Source organism: Dasypus novemcinctus, chromosome 21 (assembly GCF_030445035.2).
Source record: "Dasypus novemcinctus isolate mDasNov1 chromosome 21, mDasNov1.1.hap2, whole genome shotgun sequence".
NCBI classification, from domain to species: Eukaryota; Metazoa; Chordata; class Mammalia; order Cingulata; family Dasypodidae; genus Dasypus; species Dasypus novemcinctus.
The window spans coordinates 22,478,249-22,506,196 of NC_080693.1; the positions used below are offsets into that span (position 1 = coordinate 22,478,249).

At 39.8% G+C, this 27,948-nt stretch overlaps 1 protein-coding gene across 1 annotated transcript; it reads left to right on the forward strand.

Annotated features, from left to right (window-relative positions):
• The first annotated feature begins 2,685 nt into the window (after positions 1 to 2,685).
• LOC101412556 (myosin-4) lies at positions 2,686 to 27,433 on the forward strand. The gene is made up of 39 exons (XM_004483139.3): positions 2,686 to 2,803; positions 4,329 to 4,569; positions 4,664 to 4,807; positions 4,917 to 5,073; positions 5,967 to 5,994; positions 6,760 to 6,868; positions 6,960 to 7,052; positions 7,181 to 7,244; positions 7,913 to 8,011; positions 8,104 to 8,207; positions 8,357 to 8,495; positions 8,672 to 8,790; positions 8,881 to 9,030; positions 10,751 to 10,921; positions 12,175 to 12,481; positions 12,575 to 12,645; positions 13,738 to 13,825; positions 14,341 to 14,458; positions 14,751 to 14,874; positions 14,964 to 15,100; positions 15,199 to 15,454; positions 17,035 to 17,277; positions 17,370 to 17,546; positions 17,627 to 17,772; positions 17,853 to 17,943; positions 18,029 to 18,418; positions 19,032 to 19,158; positions 20,691 to 20,809; positions 20,965 to 21,161; positions 22,356 to 22,539; positions 22,807 to 22,972; positions 23,060 to 23,184; positions 23,566 to 23,874; positions 23,960 to 24,163; positions 24,489 to 24,614; positions 24,706 to 24,876; positions 25,098 to 25,202; positions 25,325 to 25,420; positions 27,173 to 27,433. Exons 2-39 carry the CDS (start codon positions 4,366 to 4,368, stop codon positions 27,323 to 27,325), a joined length of 5,811 nt encoding a protein of 1,936 aa, XP_004483196.2. The 5' UTR covers positions 2,686 to 2,803; positions 4,329 to 4,365; the 3' UTR covers positions 27,326 to 27,433.
• The last annotated feature ends 515 nt before the right edge of the window (positions 27,434 to 27,948 follow it).

Consider the following 27,948-nt stretch of genomic DNA (forward strand, 5'->3'; position numbering starts at 1 on the left):
GTAATCATAAGGCTATCAACCAATCACATTCAACCTGTCACTAAGAAGGATTTATGTGTTCACTTTTATTTTAGTTCTACGGTAATACTTTAAGACTATAAAGGCATCATTTATAAGGGAAGCCTGTTCTGATGAGTTGAAATATGGAAGTCATATTTCCTTCTTTCTAACCTTTTCCCATTATCTAGGTATAGTAAAATCTTAGAAAGTTCTTCTTTTCCCTAACATGAATCTAATTTTCCAGGTCTATGCAAAGGATGGCACTAACTATATGTTCACAAAGGTGTTTCAGTCTGAGATATATAATTTATTCTCCTTTCTTAACAAATGCTATCAAGAATGCAAATCGAAAGTATTCCTATTAGCATGAAGATTTTCATCTTTGATACCAATGTACTTATGCCCACAGGGTATGGGTTTGACATGAATGAGTGAGATAAGAACCCTGTCCCTTCTAAAGTTACACTGTGGCCATAAAGTCTGGAGAATAGAAACTTATTCTATTCTAATGTAGTATTAATAAGCTATGTTTCCAGACTTTTTATCACCACCTGTATAATCATGTCAAGAGTCAAAATAAATTACTAAATTTGGTCAATAAATGCAAATCTTAAATAGATTATTCAAATATATACTCAACACACATAAAGAGTATAAGAGTGGTACAAAAGGTAGATATGGTAACAAGCTGGATTACTCAGGGATGTTTTCCAGGAGGATAAAGATATTTAAATTCAATTCAGTTGAGATGCATAACCAAAAATACAACATTCCTTAACATTCAGTAATTTCCCATTTGAATAGAAAGCAAGAGTATCTTTGTTTAAATGGAACCATGTGAAAATGATTTAAATTAGATATATGGTAGTGCTTTAACAGGTAAACTGGATTCACACCATAAAGTTGGTTTTAAAAAAGGTATGGAATTGCTCTTCTTACAATATTGGCGCCTCATCTGCCTTGTTCCCAAATCACCTGTTAATGCTCCAGTCCCTCATAGCTTGGCAGTAACAATCAAAATAAAGTCTTAATTTCTACTTATTGAAAATCTATCCAGAGCAAGTCAAAAGGCTGTTTTAAAATTCCCACTAAATCCTATTTAGAGCATTATTAAAATGTTCTCTCTTCTTAAGAACCATTACTTACATTTTACAGGTGCCTAATAAAAACCTACAGTGTAAGAAAGTAAAATGATGTACCTTTGCAACAAAGAGGGTTAATAGTTGACTAGGAAAGCCTCGCTCAGATACAAATTCATTTAAGATCTTCCTGGCAGCCTCAGTCTACTCCCAGTGGAAGTGCTACCCAGCAAGCATGCTAGACTGCAAGGCAGGCCACCGGGCTCCAGACCACAGTGTGACTTATGGAGAATGCCCTTTCTTCCTTGGATCTCAGTTACTTTATTAGCAAAATGAGAAATTTTGATTAGACAGTCCCATTCAGTAATAAAACCATGTGACCTTTCAACCAGTATCCCCAGATACCTTCTTTTGTGAGGCAACTTATGCCATTAAATCAACTGAAATGTAAATACAAGAACACAGAGATGGGTACAAAATAGGACATACTAAGCAAATTTGGTGCCAATTCCATGCAGACAATGCTGGATCGGGGGGGGGATGCACAGAAACAATAAAACAACATATTTTTTTCTAAATGGAAAATTAGAATAAGAAATAATTTTCTGATATTGTTTGCAAGCAAAATGTGAAATATATAATGGGTAGCTGATGATGGAAGAGTCATAGATGCTGCATATTTAGACAGAGAACACCCTGTTTTCTAAAATTTTCTGATATCGAGTTCCATAGAGGATTTCACAAACAACGTGCATAAAGAAAGTAAGAGCAGGACTTCTCAGCTCGGCAAGGCCATGCAATTTTGGAGCAAGTTTTAAGTGGGAGTGGATGATCTGACAATGGATCAGAGATGACTAGAGGAAACGAAAGAAGCTGTCTATCTCTGGCTATTCTTCGTGAGGCAGTTTTTTAAATTAAATTCCAAGCATCCTTGAAAAAGCCCAATAAATTACAAAAAAAAAAAAAAGTCACTCCTGAGGAGAAGGAACTAAAAATCTTTGTTGTAACAATCTGGTAAAGAGCAGAAACTTTCCTTCCTGGTTTAACAATCTCTGCAATTGTGCAGGCAGTTAAAAAGACTTCACACAGGCAACCCAGTGAAACAGAAGAATGGCAGGCAGCAAAATCCAGGGATTCCAGCACATAGCTGTCTCCAAACACCCCCTTATTTCATTCCAAAGGCAGATCACTTTTAGATTGCCAACAACTCAAATTATTTATAGGAGATGGATTCATATACTTAACCCAATGTGAGAGGAAATATTTCTAATTATATCCAAACATCACTAATATGAGGGGAATTACACTTGGAAACCTTCATTGCCAAAAACATGTTTTGCCAAATATGTTTTAAGAAAGAGGAGAAGGCTACGTGTTTTCCATATTTGACCCTATAAAAGTACCCTCGGAATGAGTATGACTTGTCTTTCCTCATAAAGCTTCAAGGTAAGTGTGTGTGAGGACAGGGCTCTGTCTCAGGACAGTGAGGATGGGGAGCGGGTGTCACGTCTGGCTGCGCAAGTGCATGCCACACATCCTGGCTCCTGCCGCCCCTGGCAGTCCTTCCCGTGAAGCACCAATTTGAATCAGATGCTTTAATGTTCCCAGTTAGTCCTACGTTCATTTTCAAGAATTTTGTTATTATTGGTAATTGTTAGAATTTAATCACAGAAATTTGTTCTTTTCCTTAAAGTTCTGACCCACTTCAAGGTTGCATCTCTAAGGTAAGAACCTGATGATTTTTTTTTCCTCATTCCTAGCACACTGAAAGAAATCTTCTGCAGTGGTTTGGAGAGAGCTTTGAAGTTAAGAAAAATAAAAGCATTTCAATTTAATGGCTGATCATGCTTCTTTTGAAAAACTCTGGGGACTTTAGAACCAGTTCTCATTAACTCATATTCTTTACCATACATGAAAATGCTTTTTCAGAGTCTTTGGGAGTCTTATGCACAATTTTCCCCCCTATTTACAGCAATGTAGTTTGTCTTTTAAATGATTTAATTTCAACATGCACTACAGCGTTTCAGAATTTTACTATGCATTTATAGAGAAAATGTAAATTTCCTATACTACAATTTCTACTTAGCATTACATAATATAAAAATCTTGAGATATTATCTAAATAGATAAATAGAATGGATTGAATTCTTGTCTTGGAAAATTTGCTTAAATTTGCATCTCATTTCACAATCTGTAAGATGAAAAATTTTTTAAATGTATCACATGAAAATTGATTGTGAGCATTTTCAGCAAAACAAAGCCATTTTAACTATCTGAGTACCTATAATTTGAATGGAAAAACATGAAAAAGTTTCTCCAGTGCTCTGAGCTTTCTGGAAAAAGTATCTTTATTGTTATAAAGTAGATGGTATATCATGATTAATTGAGAGGATTAAATGTTTAAGTGGCAAGAAATAGATCTTTAAAAGAAAAAGGTTTGTGAATTGTTTATGAGAATGTTAGTAATAGAACAAGGAAACATAGGAACACAGGTAATAACATTTTACAATAAATCTTTGAGAAATAAATACTAAAGACAGGTAGAGAAGCTGAGTTTGTCCAAATTATGATAACAGGGACAAGAGAAATTGATGTGTAGTGGAATATTTTTTAACGAAACAATACAACACAAAGCTCTTCACATTTCCCTTTCCTTTATATTAGTTTTTATAAATCCCAAATACTGTAATTCAATGATTTTGCCATGTACAAAATAATTATAATGTTAGCCACATATTTCTTTTGTTCTTTTAATTCATAAAGGCAACTTTGAGCTCTTTCTCTGTCCCCAGCATGTGTTTTAAGAAGTATGAAGGATGCCACAAAAGGAGAAGCGCTCCCCACCCACACGGAGCTTATAATTCAATTGGGAAGATAGGAACTTATGAGTGAAAGAGGTGGAAAACACCCTGTCTTCATTTTGACTTGTGTTCTGTATAAACCTATGATAGGAAGCTTATCAAGGCTAATATACATAACAAATGAAACAGAGAAAGGAACTGAAATATCACAGTAGGTGAGCCAGAAACAATGGTCTCTTTCCAAATGCAAGATTAAGTATCTGTCAGCACTGGCACATAACGTGGGAGTCTGACATTTCACCTACAACCAAGCCAGGGAGGTGGCTAAGTCCAGTGCAATGCTAAGCACTCAATGCGTCAGTGAATACAGAATGGTTTTTTACGCTCTGAATCTAACAGTCCAATTTCTCTAAATTGACACAATTTCTTCTCTTCCTCGGCCATGCAGGGTCCTTCGTCAGGGCTGCCAGCAATAACCCGCAGCCATGAGTTCCGATGCCGAGATGGCTGTCTTTGGGGAGGCTGCTCCTTTCCTCCGAAAGTCTGAAAAGGAGCGCATTGAGGCCCAGAATAAGCCTTTTGATGCCAAGACATCAGTCTTCGTGGTGGACCCAAAGGAGTCCTTTGTGAAAGGAGTAGTGCAGAGCAGGGAAGGGGGAAAGGTGACGGCCAAGACCGAAGCTGGAGCTGTGAGTAAAACATCTGGAGATGATTAGACCACACTCCGTTTGGGGTCAGGGTTGTTATTACATAGTTTTTGACCTGGTCTCTTTGACTTGACAGACTGTAACGGTTAAAGATGACCAAGTCTTCCCCATGAACCCTCCCAAATTCGACAAGATCGAGGACATGGCCATGATGACCCACCTGCATGAGCCGGCTGTGCTGTACAACCTCAAAGAGCGCTACGCAGCCTGGATGATCTACGTGAGTTCTCTCTCATACCCCTCTCCTCATGTGGGTAGTTCATTGCTTTTGAAAAATAGTAGATGCTTAAGGTCCCCATGAAATAACTATATTCCTTTTCTTGGTACAGACCTATTCGGGCCTGTTCTGTGTCACCGTCAACCCCTACAAGTGGCTGCCGGTGTACAATGCAGAGGTGGTGACGGCCTACAGAGGCAAAAAGCGCCAGGAGGCCCCGCCCCACATCTTCTCCATCTCTGACAACGCCTATCAGTTCATGCTAACTGGTGAGTGACCTGTTTTTCTGTATTATTTTACCACACATAATCACAAAATATTAGCACTAACAAGGCCCTTAGAAATATTTCAGTCCAAACCCTGCCCCAACCCCTGGTTGTACAGAAGAGGTGACTGAAGCACAGAGAGGTAGAATGACTTACTGAAGTCACTCAGCCATATACTGTAAAATCTGGGATAAAAACACAGTTCTGATTCCACATCCATGGTTGTATCAGACCTTGCTACCTCCACGTTACTATTTAATTTGTTTCTAGTCTTCTTGCTTGGAAATTCATGACTTATTTACTATAATTAAGCAACAAGGGTAAGATTAAGTAATAACTAAATGAAGACAGCATTCTGGAACTACACACATATAAGCAGTTGTTGCCTTCCCCTCATCCCTTTCTTCTGATTGAGCCACCCTTGCTGATCTGATCTTTCTTTGACCCAGTGACTCACTTTTGAGAAGGGCAACAGGAGTTAGAGCTGTAAGCTATTACCATTAGACAAGGATTTCTTTTTGGCTTTGTGAGACCAACTGACCCATAATTAAATCTAAAATACATCTCATTAATGTTCTTTTAATCTATAAAACTACAGTCCAGATCCTTCTTAGCCTATTTTCCATTCTCAGTTTTGTGCATTAATCAAAGGGCAGGATGCCACTGAAATCTATAGATGACAACTCATGAATCTGTCTGGTTATGTAGTTTACTGCTCTATATGTTAAACCAAAAGGACCCACTTCCTGTGGGGACTTAAGGAATTTAAGAAAGGACAATATTGAAAGTTGAAAAACTCCACTGAAAACATGACACATATTCAATGCTGTAATTGTATTCCTATAGAAAACTTTATTTATGTAATATGCTGACTGTCCCACTTTTTTTCCCTTTAGATCGGGAGAATCAGTCTATCTTAATCACGTATGTATTCTTATTCTGAGACTTCTTAGTATTTTTTAACTTGGAAATTGACACATCAAAAGAAGAAATCAATTAATGCCCTCACACTAAACCCATGACATGATCATCTTGGAATTGGATGTTGTTTTCCTTTTATTGAAGCATTTAGATTGCACCAGAATAGAAACTAGCAATACCCCAAATTATGCCATTAGTCTAGTCTAGAAAGTTCCACAGAAAGTTCCTTGGAGTAGTAGGTATAAAATGCCTTCTCTGAGCATGGCCAGAACCCAGGGCGTCAATATACATACAGCCCTCTGAAAGTAGAGCAGTTCATTACCAGTGGTTTATTTTAAGGCATTCTTGGGGAACGTTTATTCCTTCAAAGACCTAACTTGGTCCATATCTCTAGTCTCAGGAAGCTCAAGAGTAAGTGCTTCATTTTGCAGTTTCATACTAATTGCTTCATTTACTACATATTGCTTGAGTAACATTTTTTTTTCTTTTTTCTTTTTGGATGCCTCAAGCCTCAGGCCACAGCACCTAGAAAAGAGCCTGGCACATTTTAAATACTCAGTAGATGTAGTACATGAATAATGAATGAATTCCTCTACTTTTATTGTCATTGTGAAGCAATGAAAAGAATATAAGCTATAGGTGGGCCAAAGAGAAAAATCTCCAAAACTCTCTGACAGAGACATATAAAGACAGATGTATGAGCTATAAATGTTGATGGCAGAAATAGTTTCACTTGTCACAGCACTTAATTTCCTTGGTCTTTGACAGTGGAGAATCCGGAGCAGGAAAGACTGTGAACACCAAGCGTGTCATCCAGTACTTTGCAACAATTGCAGTGACTGGGGAGAAGAAGAAGGAGGAAAGTGGCAAAATGCAGGTAGGTCTGGTAGCCAGAGGCAGAATCAAGACTGTCAGGACTCTCAAGAAGTCCCAAGCCCCAGGTGTGAGAACCGCTGTTGCTTTTGCAGGGGACCCTGGAGGATCAAATCATCAGCGCCAACCCCCTACTGGAGGCCTTTGGCAATGCCAAGACCGTGAGGAACGACAACTCCTCGCGCTTTGTAAGTCTCTTGGTCTTCTCTGCCCTTAAATGGCACAGAAGCTTTGTCTGAATTAGCGTTTTGATTGCATCTCTCTTATAGGCTTCAAGTTTTGTGTATAACATAGTCTTTTTTTTTTTACTTGCAAGGGTAAATTCATCAGGATCCATTTTGGTACCACAGGGAAACTGGCTTCTGCTGATATTGAAACATGTGAGTAACAGGATCTCATAAACAGAATCCAAGAATGACAACTGATGGTTTTGAGAGACCCTTTGCGGCTCCTACTGAGACCTGAGTTTGTAAAACCCACATCGGCTGCCAAATACGCTTGTGGTTGACACCACTGTCATCCATGGCCCACTGTATGCTGTACTCATTTCAGGCATGAGCTAATGATTCTGTAGGAACTGTCAGCAACTGTGGGGCTTGTCTGAAGTATTCCAGACTCAGGATGAATTCAAACTTTTCTCAGAAAAAAACAATACTAGTTATGAATGAGTTGCCTGTAGGTTAAGGATATGCAATTTCTTCCAGGTCTGAGCTTTGATAAATGACACTCTTAGCAGCAGCTCTACTTCAGAATGAAAGGAGACCCTGGGGAGGGAGGTTTAATCAAGAGTCAGTTATATTTCAAGTGTCTTCTGTATGTGAAGTGAATATGTCTTGGGCCAGGCAGGCTTTGGTTTCTTTCCAGAGATGGTGACAGCAACTGCAATGGTGTTTGAAGAGAGGTAATAAACATGTGGTACCCCATGGGAACATTCAGCTAGAATATCAAGAGCCCAATAAGATTTAACTAATGACTCCATGTTCCAAAAGTCACTCCAGGGACACTTAATTAATTTTCCTCCTAAACCAATGTCTACTTTCCAATGCAGATCTTCTGGAGAAGTCTAGAGTCACTTTCCAGCTAAAGGCAGAAAGAAGCTACCATATTTTTTATCAGATCATGTCTAACAAGAAGCCAGATCTAATTGGTAAGAAAAAACTTCAATTCGCAGGTTAGAAGTTAGTAGTTTTATTAACAAGTTCTAATGTTAAACATATACTCTGAATTCTCTGTACCCAGAAATGCTCCTGATCACCACCAACCCATACGACTACGCCTTTGTCAGCCAAGGTGAGATCACTGTTGCCAGCATCGATGACCAAGAAGAGTTGATGGCCACTGATGTAAGTTACGCACAGATTTTTTAAAAAATCCATTATGTGCATGAATGACAATAGCAACCCACTCTAGGTGTGGTTACCTGAGGGTCAGTAAAAATTTTACTACATAGCTCTCTTCTGCTCTAACTTTTGTCCATCATCTACCCTGGCAGAGTGCCATTGACATCCTGGGCTTCACTTCTGATGAAAGAGTGTCCATTTATAAGCTCACAGGAGCAGTGATGCATTATGGGAACATGAAATTCAAACAAAAGCAACGTGAGGAGCAAGCTGAGCCAGATGGCACTGAAGGTACCAAATGACTCTCCATATGGGTTTCATGAGAAAGTACAGACAAAACATCCATTCCAGACTCATGTCCCCTATGCAGCTGAGCTTCTGATGGCCATATGCAAATAGAGCTCCAGAGAGACTTTCTGTAAAGTGATTCACTCATTACTCTGCTCCTGTGAATTATGTCTCTGCAGTTGCTGACAAGGCAGCCTACCTCCAGAGTCTGAACTCTGCTGACCTCCTCAAAGCCCTCTGCTACCCCAGGGTGAAGGTCGGCAATGAGTTCGTCACCAAAGGCCAGACTGTGCAGCAGGTAAGCACACGACCTCAATGAACCGTACACAACCTGGGCCTTCACAACATCTCTTTAATAATGTCAATAAACACTGCTCTGTCTGTGAAGGTGTACAATGCGGTGGGTGCTCTGGCCAAAGCCGTCTACGAGAAGATGTTCCTGTGGATGGTCACCCGCATCAACCAGCAGCTGGACACCAAGCAGCCCCGGCAGTACTTCATCGGGGTCTTGGACATTGCTGGCTTCGAGATCTTCGATGTGAGTCAGCAGAAATTTTGTCACAGAAAAGCCTATAAATCTTGCTGTTGCAGTCAGTGTGGCTACTGGTCTATGAGAAATAGCCTGCTGGGGCCAAATGCCTATAAAGCTGGGAATGAGGCCAATTTGGACTCAAACTCCAGCTCCACCAATTACCTGCTGTGTGAACTTAGATAATAGGAAGAGTATCTGGTAGATCTTTGTACAAATTAAACTAGGACCTATATGTAAAGCACCTAGCACTCCAGATTACGCACTCACTTCTGAGATCTTTCTACCAGTTAGGTGATTTCTGAATTTAATGCCTTTGGCACAGTTCCCAAGTACACAGTCAGCAAATGATAAAGATCATGAAGGCAACAATAACACAAAGGTGGTGGTGGGAAAGACAATAACAAATCCAGTGGGAGACTTCAAGATTCCTGTGTGCCTAAAAGGGATATGGGTTAAAATATTAGGATAACCTCTGCTATTTAAGAAAGAATAGCTTTTCACGGTTTAGTAAATAAGGCTGTGGAAGTCCCCTACCAGGTAACAGTGTTGTAGATGTACGTGATCTAAAGGTTCCATTTCTACACCTTTTCCTATGAATAGACTGAGGGGAACTGTATGAAAGTGTCTGAGTTTTAGGGATGAGAGCATTTCCAAAAATTCCCAAGCAGATGAGAGTGAATAATTTGCCACCAAGCAGAAACAGGAAAGCAATTGCACTAATTTTTTAAATAAAAAAAGTAACAACAGTATAAACTTGCAGTATCTTTGACTTTTTAAAAACAATTCTATTTTGAGCTATAATTCACATACTATACAACTCACCTATTCAAATTGTGCAATTCCCTGAGTTTTAGTATATGCACAGAGTTGAACAAGCATGGCAACTGATTTTAGAACATTTTCATCACCTCAAAAATGTACTCAATACCCCATAGTAGTTACTTGTCATTTCTCCTCACCACTTCCCCAGCCCTGAGCAACTATTAACCTGTTTTCTTATCTCTATGGGTTTGCCTACTCTGAACATTTCATATGAATGGAGTTGTACAGTATTTGTTCTTCTTTCCCTGAGCACAGTATTCCCCGGGTTCACCCATGTTGTAGAACCTCTTTGCCTTTTCTGTATACTGTTCATGCTCTCAGAAAAGAGAATCCCCACTTGTGTTTACATCTAGATGCCCTGAATAGTAAATGCAGCACAGATCTACTCAGGTTCTGGAAATGGTTAGGCACAGTGGCTCTGGTGTCAAAGCCTCGAGGTTCCTTGCCCAATGAAATGGGCAATCTGCCACTTATAAAAGTGGCTGTGAGGATTAAATGCAATAACTGCTGTTTAATTTTTCTTATTGTTGAAAATATGGGGACTAGAATGTCTCATGTCTAGCAAATTTAGCTAGTTGTAATCAGAAGGAGATAAATCACTAAGAAATTTCTGATCAACAAAAATAGATATTATAAAAACCCACACAAATTTTTTGTTTGCATAGGGAAGAAGCAGTTGGAGCCTGGTGACTCCTAATTAAGAAATAATTCTAAAAAGTATGGTGACCCTTCCCAGCCTGTAGCAGCAAAAATGGAACAGGAGGGAGTAAGGAGTTTGCTACAGGCTGGACAAAGCCATGGCATCCAAAGAGGGCTGTTAGGCTAACCCATTGAGACAATCCCCTTTCAAAAGTGAAGCTGCAACTATAAATTGTGTATTAATTTGTATTTTCTGCTTATTTAGTTCAACAGCCTGGAGCAGCTCTGCATCAACTTCACCAACGAGAAGCTGCAACAGTTTTTCAACCACCACATGTTCGTGCTGGAGCAGGAGGAGTACAAGAAGGAAGGCATCGAGTGGGAGTTCATTGACTTCGGGATGGACCTGGCTGCCTGCATTGAGCTCATTGAGAAGGTTTGTTTACTTTTTTCAGATCACGGATTATAGAGCTAAAAAGTATTTAAAAGAAAATCATAAGACCCTGGTATATACTATGATAAAAGATTTCTACTTGTGAACAAAAACAGGATGATCCCTTCTTTTGCCAACTTTGTGGTAGGGTACTTGTAAAAGACAATATTTTTTTACAGTCTAGAATTCCACACCGCCCCACTATCTACAATGCAAAGCCTTATATTTATTTATTTATTTTATCTTTTAAAAAAATCTCTCCCCTTCCCCAGCCCCCGCCTCCCCCAGTTGTCTGCTCTCTGTGTCCATTTGCTTTGTGTTCTTCTGTGCCCCTTGTATTCTTGTCAGTGGCACCGGGAATCTGTGTCTCGTTTTGTTGTGTCATCTTGCTGTGTCAGCTCTCTACATGTGCGGCGCCATTCCTGGGTAGGCTGCACTTTTTTCACGCTGGGCAGCTCTCCTTACAGGGTGCACTCCTTGAGCGGGGGGGGCTCCCCTAATGTGGGGGACACCCCTGCGTGGCACGGCACTCCTTGTGCGCATCAGCACTGCCTGTGGGCCAGCTCATCACACGGGTCAGGAGGCCCTGGATTTGAACATTGGACCTCCCAGGTGGTAGGCGGACACCGTATCTATTGGGCCAAATCCACTTCTCAACAAAGCCTCATATTTAAAGCATTCTTTCTTTAAATAAAAAATAAATAAATAAATAAAACATCATCGATCAGAATATTTTTTACTTGCTCTGTTTTCATCATCATTAGGTTCATTATTACTGGCATTGGAAATATAAAATTCTAGTACTTTGGCAATGGTTCCCAAACTTCAGCTGTGCCAAAGTATCACCACACATAATTAATAAAATTGCAGATTTCCCTAATCCCAGCCTCAGAAAACTTTTTGGTAAGTTTGGGTTACAGACTTGGAATCTGCATTTTTAACACGTAGCTGATGTCATTTGGATGCAGTTAGTCTGTAAGTCACCCTTGGAGGAAATTGTTCTAAGGCCTTTTGGGTACAGATGCAAGGTTCTCATCTATCTTATTCTCTGCCATGCTCCAGGGCCTGGCCCAGCACCTGGCTCATGACAGGCACTAGATCAGTATTGGTCAAATTAATGACTTCTGCCCAAAGGAATGGCTTTTCATGAACTATATGGAATTAAAAGAGGATTTTGCTCAAATCCATTGATGCTGCTTATTACGTGCACAAGCAGAGAGGATTCAAACGATATTTGTTTCTGGTCATTCTTGCAGCCCATGGGCATCTTCTCCATCCTGGAAGAGGAGTGCATGTTCCCCAAGGCAACAGACACCTCCTTCAAGAACAAGCTATATGAACAGCATATTGGAAAGTCTGCCAACTTCCAGAAGCCCAAGCCTGTCAAAGGCAAGCCTGAGGCCCACTTCTCGCTGGTGCACTACGCCGGCACCGTGGACTACAACATTGTGGGCTGGCTGGACAAGAACAAGGACCCCCTGAACGAGACCGTGGTCGGGCTGTACCAGAAGTCTGCTCTGAAGACTCTGGCTTACCTCTTCTCTGGGGCAGCAGCTGCTGAAGGTGGTAATTTTCTACAGAATTCACCTTTAACAGAGAAAACATGAACAGAGAAAGGACTTTACTATGACTGCTTGTGTTTTCTTTGCCCCTCAGAGTCTGGAGGTGGAAAGAAAGGTGGCAAGAAGAAGGGCTCTTCTTTCCAGACTGTGTCTGCTCTCTTCAGGGTACAAACTTCATTTTCTTTATATAATTAATTAGACTCAGGAAAATAATTTTCCTTTTTATTGGGAGGAGGATTTGCAAGGATTCTAGAATTGACCTAAGGAGACAGGTCAGTTGATTGTGGTACAACTGAATCTTAGGGAGATTTGGGGTAGTTTGGAGGTGGTACCTCTGAAAAGGGGAGAGGCAGGAGTCAGAAGGAATGAGAGTTAACCAGAGAAGTCAGTATCAGATAGCAAAATTTAATCTGGGGGCAGGGAAAATGACATCATTTGACCCTTAAAAGGCTCCACTGACATAGGATTAAGTAAAGAATGAGACATGATTGAGCTTTTGGGAGCCACAAGTGATTTAAGTACATAGGTTTATATTGATATAGAACTGAAAGTAGAGGATATAGTAACGATGGTGGGAATTGGAGGTCAAGTTAAAAGAAGGAAGACACCAGATGTAATGGCTCTTTAAGGAAAATTTACTTTTCTTTTGGCAATTCTATCTCTATTGCTCTGAACTAAAGTTCCAGTTATGTTGAAAAACAAGGATTTCATAGGTTGGAAAACTTTTCACACTTGCTAACATGGCTGTCAATTTTCTGCCAATTCACAAAGGCCACTTTCTGTTGAACCAGTACGAGGATGTGGCTCTGTAACTGCAACAAAGAATAACCATGAGCTAGAGTAGCAGAATTTAAAGTCAGGTAAAGAATGAAATGAGATATATGGAGGGAGATACTGAATTCATAGTAAATAGACTACATATACAGGCAAAAGAATATGGAGTAGAACATTGCCATATGTTCAGATTGTCACACTAAATTTAAAACATATGCTAGCATGTTTTAACAGCAAGAACCAAATAGCTTTCACAACCATTTCAACAGGTAGTAGAAAAACAAGTCTGTCATGCAGAAAGGGGGCGGGGGGGCAGAGAGCATGCTGGGAATGTGGAAATTCCAGAAATAACTTTGCAAATTCAAACCTGGATATTCTTTGGAATTGAACTGATGTCATATATCACAATAATTACATCTGTAAATATGAATGCATGATAATAGTGCATTTTTCTCTCAACCAAATCTTCATATGGTTCCACAGGAGAATCTGAACAAGCTGATGACCAACCTGAGGAGCACTCACCCTCACTTTGTACGCTGCATCATCCCCAATGAAACCAAAACTCCTGGTAAGACACTTCTGAGATCCAGACAAATTCCAGTTAGATAGTTGCTTTTTTTTTTTTAGATTAATTTTTTTATTTCTCTCCCCTTCCCCCAGCCCCATAGTGGTCTGTTCTCTGTGTCCATTCGCTGTGTGTTCTTCCATGTCTGCTTGTATTCTTGTCAACAGCACCTGTAATCTGTGTCTCTTTTTGTTGTGTCATCTTGCTGCGTCAGTTCTCCGTGCGTGTGGCGCCACTCCTGGGCAGGCTGCGCTTTTTTTATGCGGGGCGGCTCTCCTTACCAGGCACAGTCCTTGAGCATGGGGCTCCCCTACACGGAAGACACCCCTGCATGGCACGGCACTCCTTGCATGCATCAGCACTGCACGTGGGCCAGCTCACCACACAGGTCAGGAGGCCCTGGGTTTGAACCCTGGACCTCCCATGTGGTAGGCAGACGCTCTAGCCATTGAGCCAAATCCAATTCCCAGATTGTTGCTTTTGAATGTTAAAAAAGGCATGTCTGTTTAACTGTTTAGGGGCCATGGAACACGAACTTGTCCTGCACCAGCTAAGGTGTAACGGTGTGCTTGAAGGCATCCGCATCTGCAGGAAAGGGTTCCCCAGCAGAATCCTGTATGCAGACTTCAAACAGAGGTTAGAAGTTCTCACTTCAATTATTTTAAGAAGTTGTTTTTGCTTACTTTAATTTTTCAGTGGCTGAATCCTTTACACTTTCTATTAAAATTGAAGAGAAAATAAACAGAATTAATAGATTCTGTAATGACAGTCTAGAAGTGATAAGTCCTTGGTATATATAAAGAATACATAAAGGGGTAATATGATTTCTTATTTTTGTTGGACTATCCAAGAGCTATGCTGTTTCTATAGTAAGGAAGGACGATTCCTTGCTGGTGCCAACAGGTATTTATTTGTTTGGCTTAAACAGATACAAGGTTTTAAATGCAAGTGCTATCCCTGAAGGACAATTCATTGATAGCAAGAAGGCTTCTGAGAAGCTCCTTGGATCCATTGATGTTGACCACACCCAGTATAAATTTGGTCACACCAAGGTAATAATTCTCTAAATAGCACCTGATGCAAATCCTGTCCCTTTGAATTTTATGTAAAGTTAACAATTTGCAATTTTGCCAATATACAGGTCTTTTTCAAAGCTGGTCTTCTGGGGCTCCTAGAGGAGATGCGAGATGACAAGCTGGCCCAGCTGATGACCCGAACCCAAGCCAGGTGCAGAGGGTTCTTGGCCAGAGTGGAGTACCAGAAGATGGTGGAGAGAAGGTAATAATAGGGATATTTTACTTAACCCCATTGACCTAAGCCTTTTAATTCTGCTTCCTATTATAATATGACCTCGAACATTTTTGTTCATATCACAGAGAGTCCATCTTCTGCATCCAGTACAATGTCCGTGCCTTCATGAACGTGAAGCACTGGCCCTGGATGAAGCTCTATTTCAAGATCAAGCCCCTTCTCAAGAGTGCAGAAACAGAAAAGGAGATGGCCAACATGAAGGAAGAATTTGAAAAAACTAAAGAAAGCCTTGCAAAGTCTGAGGCCAAAAGAAAGGAGCTGGAAGAAAAAATGGTAGCTATGATGCAAGAGAAAAATGATCTGCAACTCCAAGTTCAATCTGTGAGTATCAAAAGGTATTTCTTGCAATCTGATGCTAAAATTTCAGTTTGGCAATCACTAAGGAAAGGTCTAAATTTCACCTTAATAAGGGAATGGTTGTTACAATTCACAACTCCTTAGAATATTCTATAAAACTTCATATACAACATCACTAAAAAGCACTGGGATAGGATTCACTGCTCTAGAGAAGGAAAATATAAAAATATTTTTCCTCCCAACATCTCCCTATCCCAATATTTTTCCTAGCAAAATATGAACAGGAAATAAGGTGATATTTGTTCCTTAAGCTTTTCCCTACTGAAAAATGCAAATAAGACTAAGGGAAAAAGGACAATATTCATAGCGAAGAGGCTTTATGATGAAAATGCATAGAAACCAAAATTCTGAATTTTCTTATGTACAGTTCCCACTCAACTCTATTTTTAGAAACGCTCTAGTTCCTGACAGAAAAGGATCATTGCAAGGGAAAATGGCAATGCTTTCCAATTAATGTTAACTTTTATGCAAAGCCTGAGAGTTAGGGTTGATGTGGTCAAGTATGACAATTTTCCTTTTCATTCAGATGTTCCATTAAGTATCCAGAGGCTTGGTGAGAAATATTTGGATAAGAGCCACCATCTAACCCATTTTTTATTGTGACCCAAATGCCAAGTGAGCTCATTTGCTGCCACCAAGATCAACAACAGAAACATTAAACATTACCCGCTGGTTCTCTGAATTCAACAAGAATGAGAATCTAGATTGGTCCTATTGGGCCTATCAGTTTTACACACATTGTTAGAAAATTTAAAGAAACCTGAATTGTTTGACATTGTGACTTTCCTTATACATTGCATAGTTCAGAGCTTTTACAAATTGAGGTGAGGTTCACCACACCTTCCAGAATCAAGGGATGGTTGCAGGGGGGATTTAATCTCAATGGAAGCATACCTCTCTTTTGAGTGCAGGATTTCAATATTTGTCCATCAATGATCCATTTGATAAATATTCAATGAACTACCAAGCACAAAGGATATAATTTTGAACAAGAGACTGGCCCTTGCTCTTGCAGAGTTTATATTCCAACTCCTAATTTTCTCATGAGAAACATGCTAGCTTCTCTAAGTACCACCTTTTCACTTGTTCCATTACCTTTAGTTTTTCCAGGATCCTTCTTTAATTCTGAGCTACTCTGTCTCTAGAGGACATGTCCTCTCTTTAAGTCACTTTTTTTAATATTACTCTTCCCTCCTCAAAACCTATAAGGTAACCTAGCACTGTGTATTTTGTTTTTCATTTACAAAACTATTCTAAAAATTAATATTAAGTAAAGGAAAATGATTGACCTGAACTTTTTGTCAACATATTCACTATAGCCTATATAATTACATGACAATTTTACCAGGAACCACACTTAAATTCCTTTTTTGTCTCCAGTGCCATGATAAAAGTCCAAAAATATTCACTGAATGTTAGAAATCTAATTTTAAAATTAAAATTAAGCTTTAAAACATAAGCTGCTTCTTTGGCTTCAAAGTGTTAATAAAATCTGAATATGTCCAGGGAACTAAAATCTAAAAGTGTCTATTGTTCCTTCTCAGGAAGGTGATGCCTTGGCTGATGCAGAGGAAAGATGTGACCAGCTGATCAAAACAAAAATCCAGCTTGAGGCCAAAATCAAGGAGGTGACTGAGAGAGCTGAGGATGAGGAAGAGATCAACGCTGAACTGACAGCCAAGAAGAGGAAGCTGGAGGATGAATGTTCAGAACTCAAGAAAGACATAGATGACCTTGAGCTGACACTGGCCAAGGTTGAAAAGGAGAAACATGCCACAGAAAATAAGGTAGGGATCCTATTCTGCTGTACTGTATAGAAATTCCCCCACCCAACTCAGCTGTTTTAGAGCAGTGATCACCTCTTTCTTAACCTTCCTAGGTGAAAAACCTCACAGAAGAGATGGCAGGCCTGGATGAAACCATCGCAAAACTGACCAAGGAGAAGAAAGCCCTCCAAGAGGCCCACCAGCAGACCCTGGATGACCTGCAGGCAGAAGAGGACAAAGTGAACACCTTGACCAAAGCTAAAATCAAGCTGGAACAGCAAGTGGATGATGTAAGTCTGGCATAGTCAAGGAATTCTTTTCTTCTAAAGGAAGCTAAGTATTCCTCTGACTCAACATTACTGATGTTTAGCTTGAAGGGTCCTTGGAGCAAGAAAAGAAACTTCGCATGGACCTGGAAAGGGCTAAGAGGAAACTGGAGGGGGACCTGAAGCTGGCCCAAGAATCCATAATGGATATAGAAAATGACAAACAGCAACTTGATGAAAAGCTGAAAAAGTAAGCAGTAAGGGCAAGAGCTTCATGGGGAAGTTACCTATTAATATATCTGTGAATGACATAAAGCACTTTCCTAATAGAAAAGAGTTTGAAATGAACAATCTACAAAGCAAGATTGAAGATGAACAAGCACTTGGTATGCAGCTGCAGAAGAAAATCAAGGAGTTACAAGTAAGTACATGATTTCCATCATCTATCTCAACATGATGAAATTATGACACAAAGAAGCTAAATTTGTATTTTTCACTAATCCCAGGCCCGCATTGAGGAACTAGAGGAGGAAATCGAGGCAGAACGGGCCTCCAGGGCCAAAGCAGAGAAGCAGCGCTCCGACCTCTCCCGGGAACTGGAGGAGATCAGCGAGCGGCTGGAAGAAGCGGGTGGGGCGACTTCAGCCCAGATTGAGATGAACAAGAAGCGGGAGGCCGAGTTCCAGAAAATGCGCAGGGACCTGGAGGAGGCCACCCTGCAGCATGAAGCCACGGCGGCCACCCTGAGGAAGAAGCACGCGGACAGCGTGGCTGAGCTGGGGGAGCAGATCGACAACCTGCAGAGGGTGAAACAGAAACTGGAGAAGGAGAAGAGTGAAATGAAGATGGAGATCGATGACCTTGCTAGTAACATGGAAACTGTCTCCAAAGCCAAGGTACAGTTATGATTTAAGTCTTAAAGAGATCTCTGTTCGATAGGTGTGAATCAGCCCTTCAAAAATCATTAATAATTGGCAGGAGGAGACCATGGCAATGCAAAGGAGGGGGCAGGGGAAAGCGGAGTCAACTCAGGTGTGTCAGGGCAGGGTTCTCACTTTTTATTCGAGAGTAAATAATATAGATAGCAAAAACTTGAGCTCTTTCAAATAAAACACAATTCAACTATATATCCTGAGATTTTTTTTAGAACACTTCACCTTGATTAGGTCTTTTGTTTCTCCCTTAAACACAAGCATATAACTGGCTTCTCAAAAAATAAAAAAATCTCAGGAGCTAACGCAGACATTATCATTCTCATATAATAGACAAGTCAATTTAGCAAAAATGTTAATTTAAATTCACATGGCAATTTAGTGACAGTTGTGTTTAGACTACTCATCTATTACTCTTTCCATCATGTTCTAAGGCCTCTGCTATTGTGTTTGTAAAGATAGCTTATTCTCAATATAAATGAATACAGCAGCTCCTATGGAATGCTTGCATTATTTTGAAAACTTGCTATGGTCCAAATATTTGCTTGAGATGCCTTCTATCACTTTTTGCCTGCAGGGCAACCTTGAAAAGATGTGCCGCACTCTAGAGGACCAACTGAGTGAACTTAAGACAAAGGAAGAAGAGCAGCAGCGCCTGATCAATGACCTAACGACTCAGAGAGGACGCCTGCAGACTGAATCAGGTGGGCCATTCATTGTTCACCTGGAATAACAAATTTACCTTGAATGCCTTGGATGCCCGATTTGCCAAAAAACTTTGCATTGACTTACTTGAGATTCTACATTACCTCCCCCTAATATGAACCCATTATTGACTGCTGTCATAGGCTGCTTTTTTTACTTTAAGAGGGCCAGATTTGTCTGGTTTTGAACATTTCAAAGCCGATTTGCCTTTAATCTAAAAGTTACTAACTTCAAAGTGAATCTTCACAGTATCTCTTTTCACTTTTCAAACAACTTATTACTTTATTATCCCAATTGTCTGTGTAATGTTATCCCCATCTTAAAGATAATAGATTATGGCAGTGACGAGATATGCAAGAATGTTCACTCCAGTCTTTTTCCTGAAGTCTTGCCAAGTTAAGTAGGGAAATGTCCATGAGCATTCAAGTGAGATTTGTAGATGTTTTTGATTACCCATATGAGAGTCTCTGGTTTTGCTCCTCTCCCAAGTAACTTATCCAACTTTTCACTAAAGTTCCACCTCCCCAAGTAAGAGGTAACAAAATGGAAATTGTACTTCGGAGTCATTTGGACTACTAAAGTAATAGGCAGGTCAAAGTGTCAGAGGGCCACTCTATTCTTTCATACTCAAAAATCATTTTTACTAGAACAAGGCTCAAAGTAAAGTTTCTATTATTGTTATGGGGTGAGTCTTTACACTTCATGAAAAAGAGAAACTGTATTCTCAAGGAGTCAGAATGCTCCTTGATCCTTGTGGTTTCTCTTTCTCAACATATGTTTACTCCTAGCAACTCAGCGATATATATATATTATATATTATATTATGATCTATATAAATATAAATATATTGCATATAAAAGAAAGTTGTGATTCTTATTAAATATCAAAGAGAGAGAGCTTTCAAGCAACTAGTTCAAAAATTGGGTTGAAGGGCTCCCCCTCCCCCATCCTAATATAATCTAGAGTGCTTTCTGAATTATGGTGCTAATAGAATTGGAAACAAATTTAAATACCATTTAGCTTGGGAAATGATTAGTTATTCATAAACTAACCCCTTTTGGCGGTGGAAGGGTACCTGATTATTAATATAAAAACTCTTCCGGTATTTTTTTTGAATATTGCGTATACTCATAGAGGCAGTTTCTTGATGTCTCCTATTTTCTTGCAGGATAAATTCTTTGTTTCAACCAACTTTCAATGGAAGGAAAATTAGTACATTATTGTCCCAGATAAAAAGCATTGGAATATTTTGTTGGTGCCATTTGCCGAGAAATGTTTCTTCATTAATTTCTACTGTAGTCAAATAATCTTAAGTATCTCCCAAAATACTGTTATTCATAAGCATATAATCAGCCTCAAGTTCTTCCTACTTTTCATATTTATATCAATTTGCCCAATTGGGTTGAACTGGGTGTTGGCGGTTTGTTAGTAATCCACACTTTCTGTCATGTTTCAAATTCTGCTCCCTTTCCCCTTCCAGAGTTTTAATTCCCAAAGTAATGTTGTGTGTTCTGCATCTCGGTCATTATAGGTGAATTTTCACGCCAGCTAGATGAAAAGGATGCATTAGTTTCTCAGCTCTCAAGGGGCAAGCAAGCATTCACACAACAGATTGAGGAACTGAAAAGGCAGCTTGAAGAAGAAATAAAGGTAAGCCCATATTGGTTTTGTTGTTACTGTCATTGTTGTTTTTGTGGTTATTTGGTTTTGCTTACTTCTACAGTTTCTTGTGGCCTAATAAGGACTTTGAGACTAAACATCATTTTAAAGATATAAAATGAAGCCGCCAATCTCTATGTTTCCAGGCCAAGAGTGCTCTGGCCCACGCCCTGCAATCTGCCCGCCATGACTGTGACCTGCTACGGGAACAGTACGAGGAGGAGCAGGAAGGCAAGGCCGAGCTGCAAAGGGCAATGTCCAAGGCCAACAGCGAGGTGGCCCAGTGGAGGACCAAATACGAGACGGACGCCATCCAGCGCACAGAGGAGCTAGAGGAGGCCAAGTACGTTCTAGACTTGGTAGAAATGGAAATATCTCTAACAACCACAGTGCACCTGCTATTAGTACTACATAAACAAATAGGGTCCTTGCTCCTTAAACAAATAAAAACCTAGGGAAAAAACATGCATGAACCTAAGCAAGAAACAACAAATACTCTACTTGTTTAGGGCAAGAAACTGAGGTAGAAGATAGAAAGAGAAGGGATATAAACTGAAAGACTGAATGATTATGAAAAGAAAAGAGAACTTCTGGCTTCATTTCATCTATAAAGGTGCACATAGAATAAAAATAAGAGTAAACTCCAATTCTCCCATGTCTCTTAACCACTAATCCAATAAATGGCTCAGGGTGATAGACATGTAACAGAGAAATTATCAGACTTAAAAGCACATCTCTTCCTTTGAGATGTAAAAATATGGCTATTTGTTGTGGGGGGGGAGAGAAGTAATATACAGTTAAAGATCAAAGGAGGCAGAAAAGTCTGTAATGAGGAAAAAAGAAATGGGTTTTATAAAGGACTAAATAAACAATGTAATTCAAAAGTTCAAGACTGAATTATAGTAAGAGGGAGAGTCCAGATTACTTATTCAATAGAAAGTTTAGGGAGAGATGAGTTGTTTATTCTGTGAATATTTTGGTGACATGTCTTAGAGAAATTCTTAGAGGAGGCCTCAAAGAAAATTTATATTGACTTGGCAAAGCTTCTTTTAATTAATGCATTCATGAAAAGCTTGAAAAAATAAGGGACACAATTACACTGACAAAATCAAGTATATTTCATTTTAATTAAATTCATCAGGCAGTTGAGTTCTTGATGATACAAAGGTCTGTAAGATACAGACTTTACTCTCTGGGGTTCGAAATTTAGTGGAGACACAGATATAAATAACAGCAACTCAAGGTAGATGTTAATAGTCTATAACAGAGAAACAAACCAGTTACCTTGAAGGGTAAAATGTTGTCTTGGATTGGTCATGGATGGCCTTAAAGCCAGACTATGAAGATAAGAGATAGTGAAAATTGGGTTGTTTTCAGTGACTGGGAGTGAGTTAGTACAGAATTGGACATAAAACTTAAGATTGAAAGCAAAGTATCAAAGAAGTCCAACTGTGGAAACCACTCTCTTGTACCTATTTTGATATACCCAACTCTGCCAACAGCCATCTACTTCTCTTCTCCATATTTCACTTTTTAGGAAGAAGCTGGCTCAGCGTCTACAGGAAGCTGAGGAACACGTAGAAGCTGTGAACGCCAAATGTGCTTCCCTTGAAAAGACGAAACAGAGGCTCCAGAATGAGGTTGAGGACCTCATGATTGATGTTGAGAGAACAAATGCTGCCTGTGCAGCCCTGGACAAAAAGCAAAGGAACTTTGATAAGGTATTCTGTTTCTGCTCCCTTATCCAACATACATTAACTAGAGCCTGCTACTTTCCGTATATGCCTTATCCACACCATCTGAGAGCTGTTCTCTGCAGCTCATCCTCCATGGGTAGGTGGGGGACTCCTATCATTTTCCACTCTTTTCATTAGTAATTATTTCCTATCATGGATCATCTCAACTCCGTTTGAAAGTTGCCTGCATAGATGGCTTTCATCCCATCAAACTTTCTCAGCTACATTTCTTAACTATTCCTTACCACTCAGGTCCTAGCAGAATGGAAACAGAAGTATGAAGAAACTCATGCTGAACTTGAAGCTTCCCAAAAAGAATCCCGCACCCTGAGCACAGAACTGTTCAAGGTTAAGAATGCTTATGAGGAATCCTTAGACCATCTTGAAACCTTGAAGCGGGAAAATAAAAATTTGCAACGTAAGTACGCTTTGCCTTTTCTATAACAAAAACTTGAAAGAATGTTTTCTCTCTCTGAAAAATTTCTACATTTTTATTCACCAACAGAGGAAATTTCTGACCTCACTGAGCAGATTGCAGAAGGAGGAAAACGTATCCATGAACTGGAAAAAATAAAGAAGCAAATCGAGCAAGAAAAGTCTGAACTTCAGGCTGCTTTAGAGGAGGCAGAGGTAGGCATTGTACCATATACTCTAAAACAATTAGAAGAGGAATGGGGCTCTACTGCATACAAGGACTGGCAAATCAAGAGAAAAAAATAACTTTTATTTTGCAAAAGGATGGAGAACTGACCTTGCATACAACTAACATAACTGTGTCAGGAATTGCATTAAACATTGGGAAAACAAAGATGAATAAGTTAAGGGTCTGACCTCAAGGGCACAGTCCAGCTGGGGAAATTGAAGTATACAAAACCAACCACAACACAATGTAACACTTTCTATAACAATGGAATAAAATGTGTTATGGCAGAAAAAATGTAGGAATTAATTCCTGCTTCTAGAAAAGCACACAGTCCATTCCTGTTAACGTTGCCACTTGCTCACATTAAGGCATCTCTGGAACATGAAGAGGGAAAGATCCTGCGTATCCAGCTTGAGCTCAACCAAGTCAAGTCTGAGATTGATAGGAAAATTGCTGAAAAAGATGAGGAAATTGACCAGCTGAAGAGAAACCACATTAGGATCGTGGAGTCGATGCAGAGCACGCTGGATGCTGAGATCAGGAGCAGGAACGACGCCATTAGGCTCAAGAAGAAGATGGAGGGAGACCTCAATGAAATGGAAATCCAGCTGAACCACGCCAACCGCATGGCGGCTGAGGCCCTGAGGAACTACAGGAACACCCAGGCCATCCTCAAGGTAGATGGGTTCAAGAGATGGGTCCGGAATAACAGGGGTGACGCAGCCTGAGAATGTGGTGTCTCAATGACTGTTCATTCCACAGGACACCCAGATCCACCTGGATGATGCTCTCCGGGGCCAGGAAGACCTGAAAGAGCAGCTGGCCATGGTTGAGCGCAGAGCCAACCTGCTACAGGCCGAGATCGAGGAGCTGCGGTCCACGCTGGAACAGACAGAGAGGAGCAGGAAGATTGCAGAACAGGAGCTCCTGGATGCCAGTGAGCGTGTCCAGCTCCTCCACACCCAGGTGAGTGTAATAATAGAATAGTAAAAAATATAGAAGAATTAAACTGAAATTCTTGCTCAAATATTATTATTTAGAAATTCATTTATAATGGAGGATGAAGTTTAAGACATTTAATTTTGGGGGATTAACAATATTTTTGTTTATCTAAACTGTGGCATCCAAGTTGACTGTCTTTTAAAAATATATGGTCAATTCAGATCATTTCTGGAATAAGGAATTATCTTAATGAATTTATTAAATTAATTCATTTCTGAGTTCATTGGAATATTGGGGACCCTAATTTTGCTCTCATGTACTTAATATTTCAAAATTTGATATTAACCAGAACACCAGCCTGATCAATACCAAGAAGAAGCTGGAGACAGACATTTCCCAAATGCAAGGAGAGATGGAGGACATTGTCCAGGAAGCCCGCAATGCAGAAGAGAAGGCCAAGAAGGCCATCACTGATGTGAGCAGCAGGCACATTTCTACACTGGTTCACCAGAGACATTCCTGACATCTATAGTATCCCTTGATTTCCTTGGTTTATTTCTAATTAGGCAGCCATGATGGCTGAGGAGCTGAAGAAGGAGCAGGACACTAGCGCCCACCTGGAGCGGATGAAGAAGAATCTGGAGCAGACAGTGAAGGACCTGCAGCACCGTCTGGATGAGGCTGAGCAGCTGGCCCTGAAGGGCGGGAAGAAGCAGATCCAGAAACTGGAGGCCAGGGTGGGTCTCCTGATCAGCATGTTATTTCTCATCCCATTCCAATCTAACAAACAGTTTTGAATACCTAACACTGCTAGATGGCGTGGGGTTTAGAGAGATGAATAAGAGATAGTCCCTTATGCCCAAGAACTTACAATAGGGTGATTAAACCTAAAAAAGTAGAAATCCAGTTGAGTGACTAGATCAAAATAAATGGCTTTGAAATGCCCATCTTTTTTCAGGTACGTGAACTTGAAGGAGAAGTTGAAAGTGAACAGAAACGCAATGTTGAAGCCGTCAAGGGTCTGCGCAAACATGAGAGAAGAGTGAAGGAACTCACTTACCAAGTAAGGAAAATGAGCTTTCCAGGTTTTCATCCCAAGCTGCAAGGGATCTAAAACCAATTGCACAAAAAAATGTGATGGTATTTGTATTTTCTAGAAACTCAACCTTTAAAATATTATTTCAGACTGAGGAAGACCGCAAGAACATTCTCAGGCTCCAGGACCTTGTGGACAAACTGCAATCAAAAGTGAAAGCTTACAAGAGACAAGCTGAAGAAGCGGTGAGTTCAGGACCATTTGGGGTTATTGGGTAGCCTCTAGTTCTCAGACACATCCAGGCCAATTTAGACAAAGGGGTAAAAAAACAGATGGGTAAAATGAGGAAGGATAAAAGAGAAAGGTAAAAAATGAGAAGAAATCAACCACTCAAAAAGTCAGGGGGAAATGTTCTAGGAGGGAGGGCAGCAGGAGCAAAGGTTTTGAGTAGACAGAGCTTGATTCAAGGAGACCATTTGGATTAGAAGTATAGAAGAAGCAAGGCAACAAATGGTATAGATGGGGCTGGAGAGCTAGGCAGAGTCAGGCCATGAAAAGGAGCCTGGATTTTATTCTAAGTGAAATGGACACTGGGAAGCCACTGGAGGACATTAAGCTGGGTCAGTCATGATCTGATTTTCATTAAAAAAACAAAAGAGTATTCTGGCTACTGTGTGGAGAATGGATTGTTGGATAACACAGGTGGATGTGGGGAGACACATTAGGAAGCTTTTCAAGTGGTCCTGTGGCTTGGATTAGGGTAGTAGTGGAGCAGATAGAGAAACGTAGAGAGTCAAGATATATTTTGGAGATGAAATTAAATGATATGCTAACAGGCTGCCCTTGGAGATGGGAGAAAGGAAATCAAGGATGAACCATCAAGTTTATGGTTTGAGTGGCCAGGTGGATGGAGTAACACTTACTAAAATGGGGGATTCAGGAAGGAAGAGATTTTCAGGGCCCAAGATGGAAACAGGAAGTCCTATTTGGAAACATCAAATTTGAATTATTATATATACAAGTAAGGACTACAAATAGGTAGTTGAATATGAGTCCAGTGGACCTCAGCAGGTCATGGTTTTACCTGACCCACTAGATCCTTGGCAGTCCCACTTTCTTTCATTTCTCCATCCTGTAATTCATGTGCATCATTATCAATTTCCTAAGTGTGGATATATATACCTACATATTACAAATAGTTCCTATGTTCATTTACTTTTTTTTTCTTTTTCCCACCGCCCTCCATGGCCTGAGGAGAGAGATGACAAAGACGCACACACACACACACACACACGCACGCATGCACACACACACATACATATCTTGAACAAGTCACTTAACCTTTCTCTAGGTCTGTCTTTCCTCATTTGTAAGTGGAAGAGCTAAGATTTTTTTTCACACTATATTATTTAGTGTTTCTAAGTTTTACAAATGTTCTAAATTTGTATGCTATATTTTGGAGGGTTCTTAATGAGCCTTTTTAAAAAGAATGACTACTAGAGACTAAAATAGGACTGGCCTTCTTAAATTCACTGCTATATGTTCAAGTTTATCAGACAGCTCTCAGACTAGTTTAGAAAACAATAAATTTTGCTACCTTCTAAACTGTATTAAGTGGCAGTAATTTATACTCATGTGGCATATTCAAGGCTTACAGAATTAGGTATAACAATTTGAAAAAGTCTGTGTCCATTCTCTGGATTCTAAGAAAAACAAGGCTGGTAACCTGGCAGGAGTTAGGAATCTCTCTTATGTTGTACTTTTCTTCTCAGAATGTCTTAGAAACAAATGTCACCTGTCTTTCCTTGTTATCCATGAATTCAGAAAACATGAGAAGCGTTAATACAAACAAAAAACAAGGGAAATTTGCTAAGTTTCTTAAAAGATTTATTAGAGTTAATTATTTTTAAGTATAAAAAAAAAGTTCAAGGTAAATTTGTCCTAAGAATCTAGAAATTCTGAACTTTTTCTCCTCATAAATGCATTTCTATTCTCAGGAGGAACAATCCAATGTCAACCTCTCCAAATTCCGCAAGATCCAGCACGAGCTGGAGGAGGCCGAGGAGCGGGCTGACATAGCTGAGTCCCAGGTCAACAAACTGCGGGTCAAGAGCCGGGAGGTTCACACAAAAGTCATAAGTGAAGAGTAATTCATTCAAATGCTGCAAGATGACCAAAGAAATGCACAAAATGTGAAAATCTTTGTCACTCTGTTCGTACTTATGATTTTTGCAGATAAAAAATTTATCTGCAAAGAATTTGAGAGTCTCTTTTTTTTTCCCCTCACTGTGTCCATTTATTTTTGCACCAAGAAAACAAACAACACATTTTGCTTACATTATGTGGAAAAATGCTTGTAGTCACCAAGGTTAAAACGATGGAGCAGTCAGGCCAATTCCAGTTAGTAAGTGCTATAATTGACACACACCCTCATAGGAAGCAGCTGAAACCTAAATGTCCACCTTAGGCAGAGAGAACAGGGTATCTGGTAAACCTACTTAGCAAAACATCAGATGGTTATCAGAAAAGTAGACTTCTGTTAATGAAGTTACCAATTTTCTTCATAAAATGATAGTTAATTACTGCCTCTAAGACTAAATAAAAATGAAACACCTACATAACATCAGAGAAAAAGTAAAAACTTTGGATTAACCACTACCAACAATGTATAAAGAGCAAATGCTTCACTATACCTGCATGAACTATTAAATTGGGATTAGGTTCCCTTGAGAGGGAATTGTTCTCTATAGATTTTTTGATCCTTTACAAATAT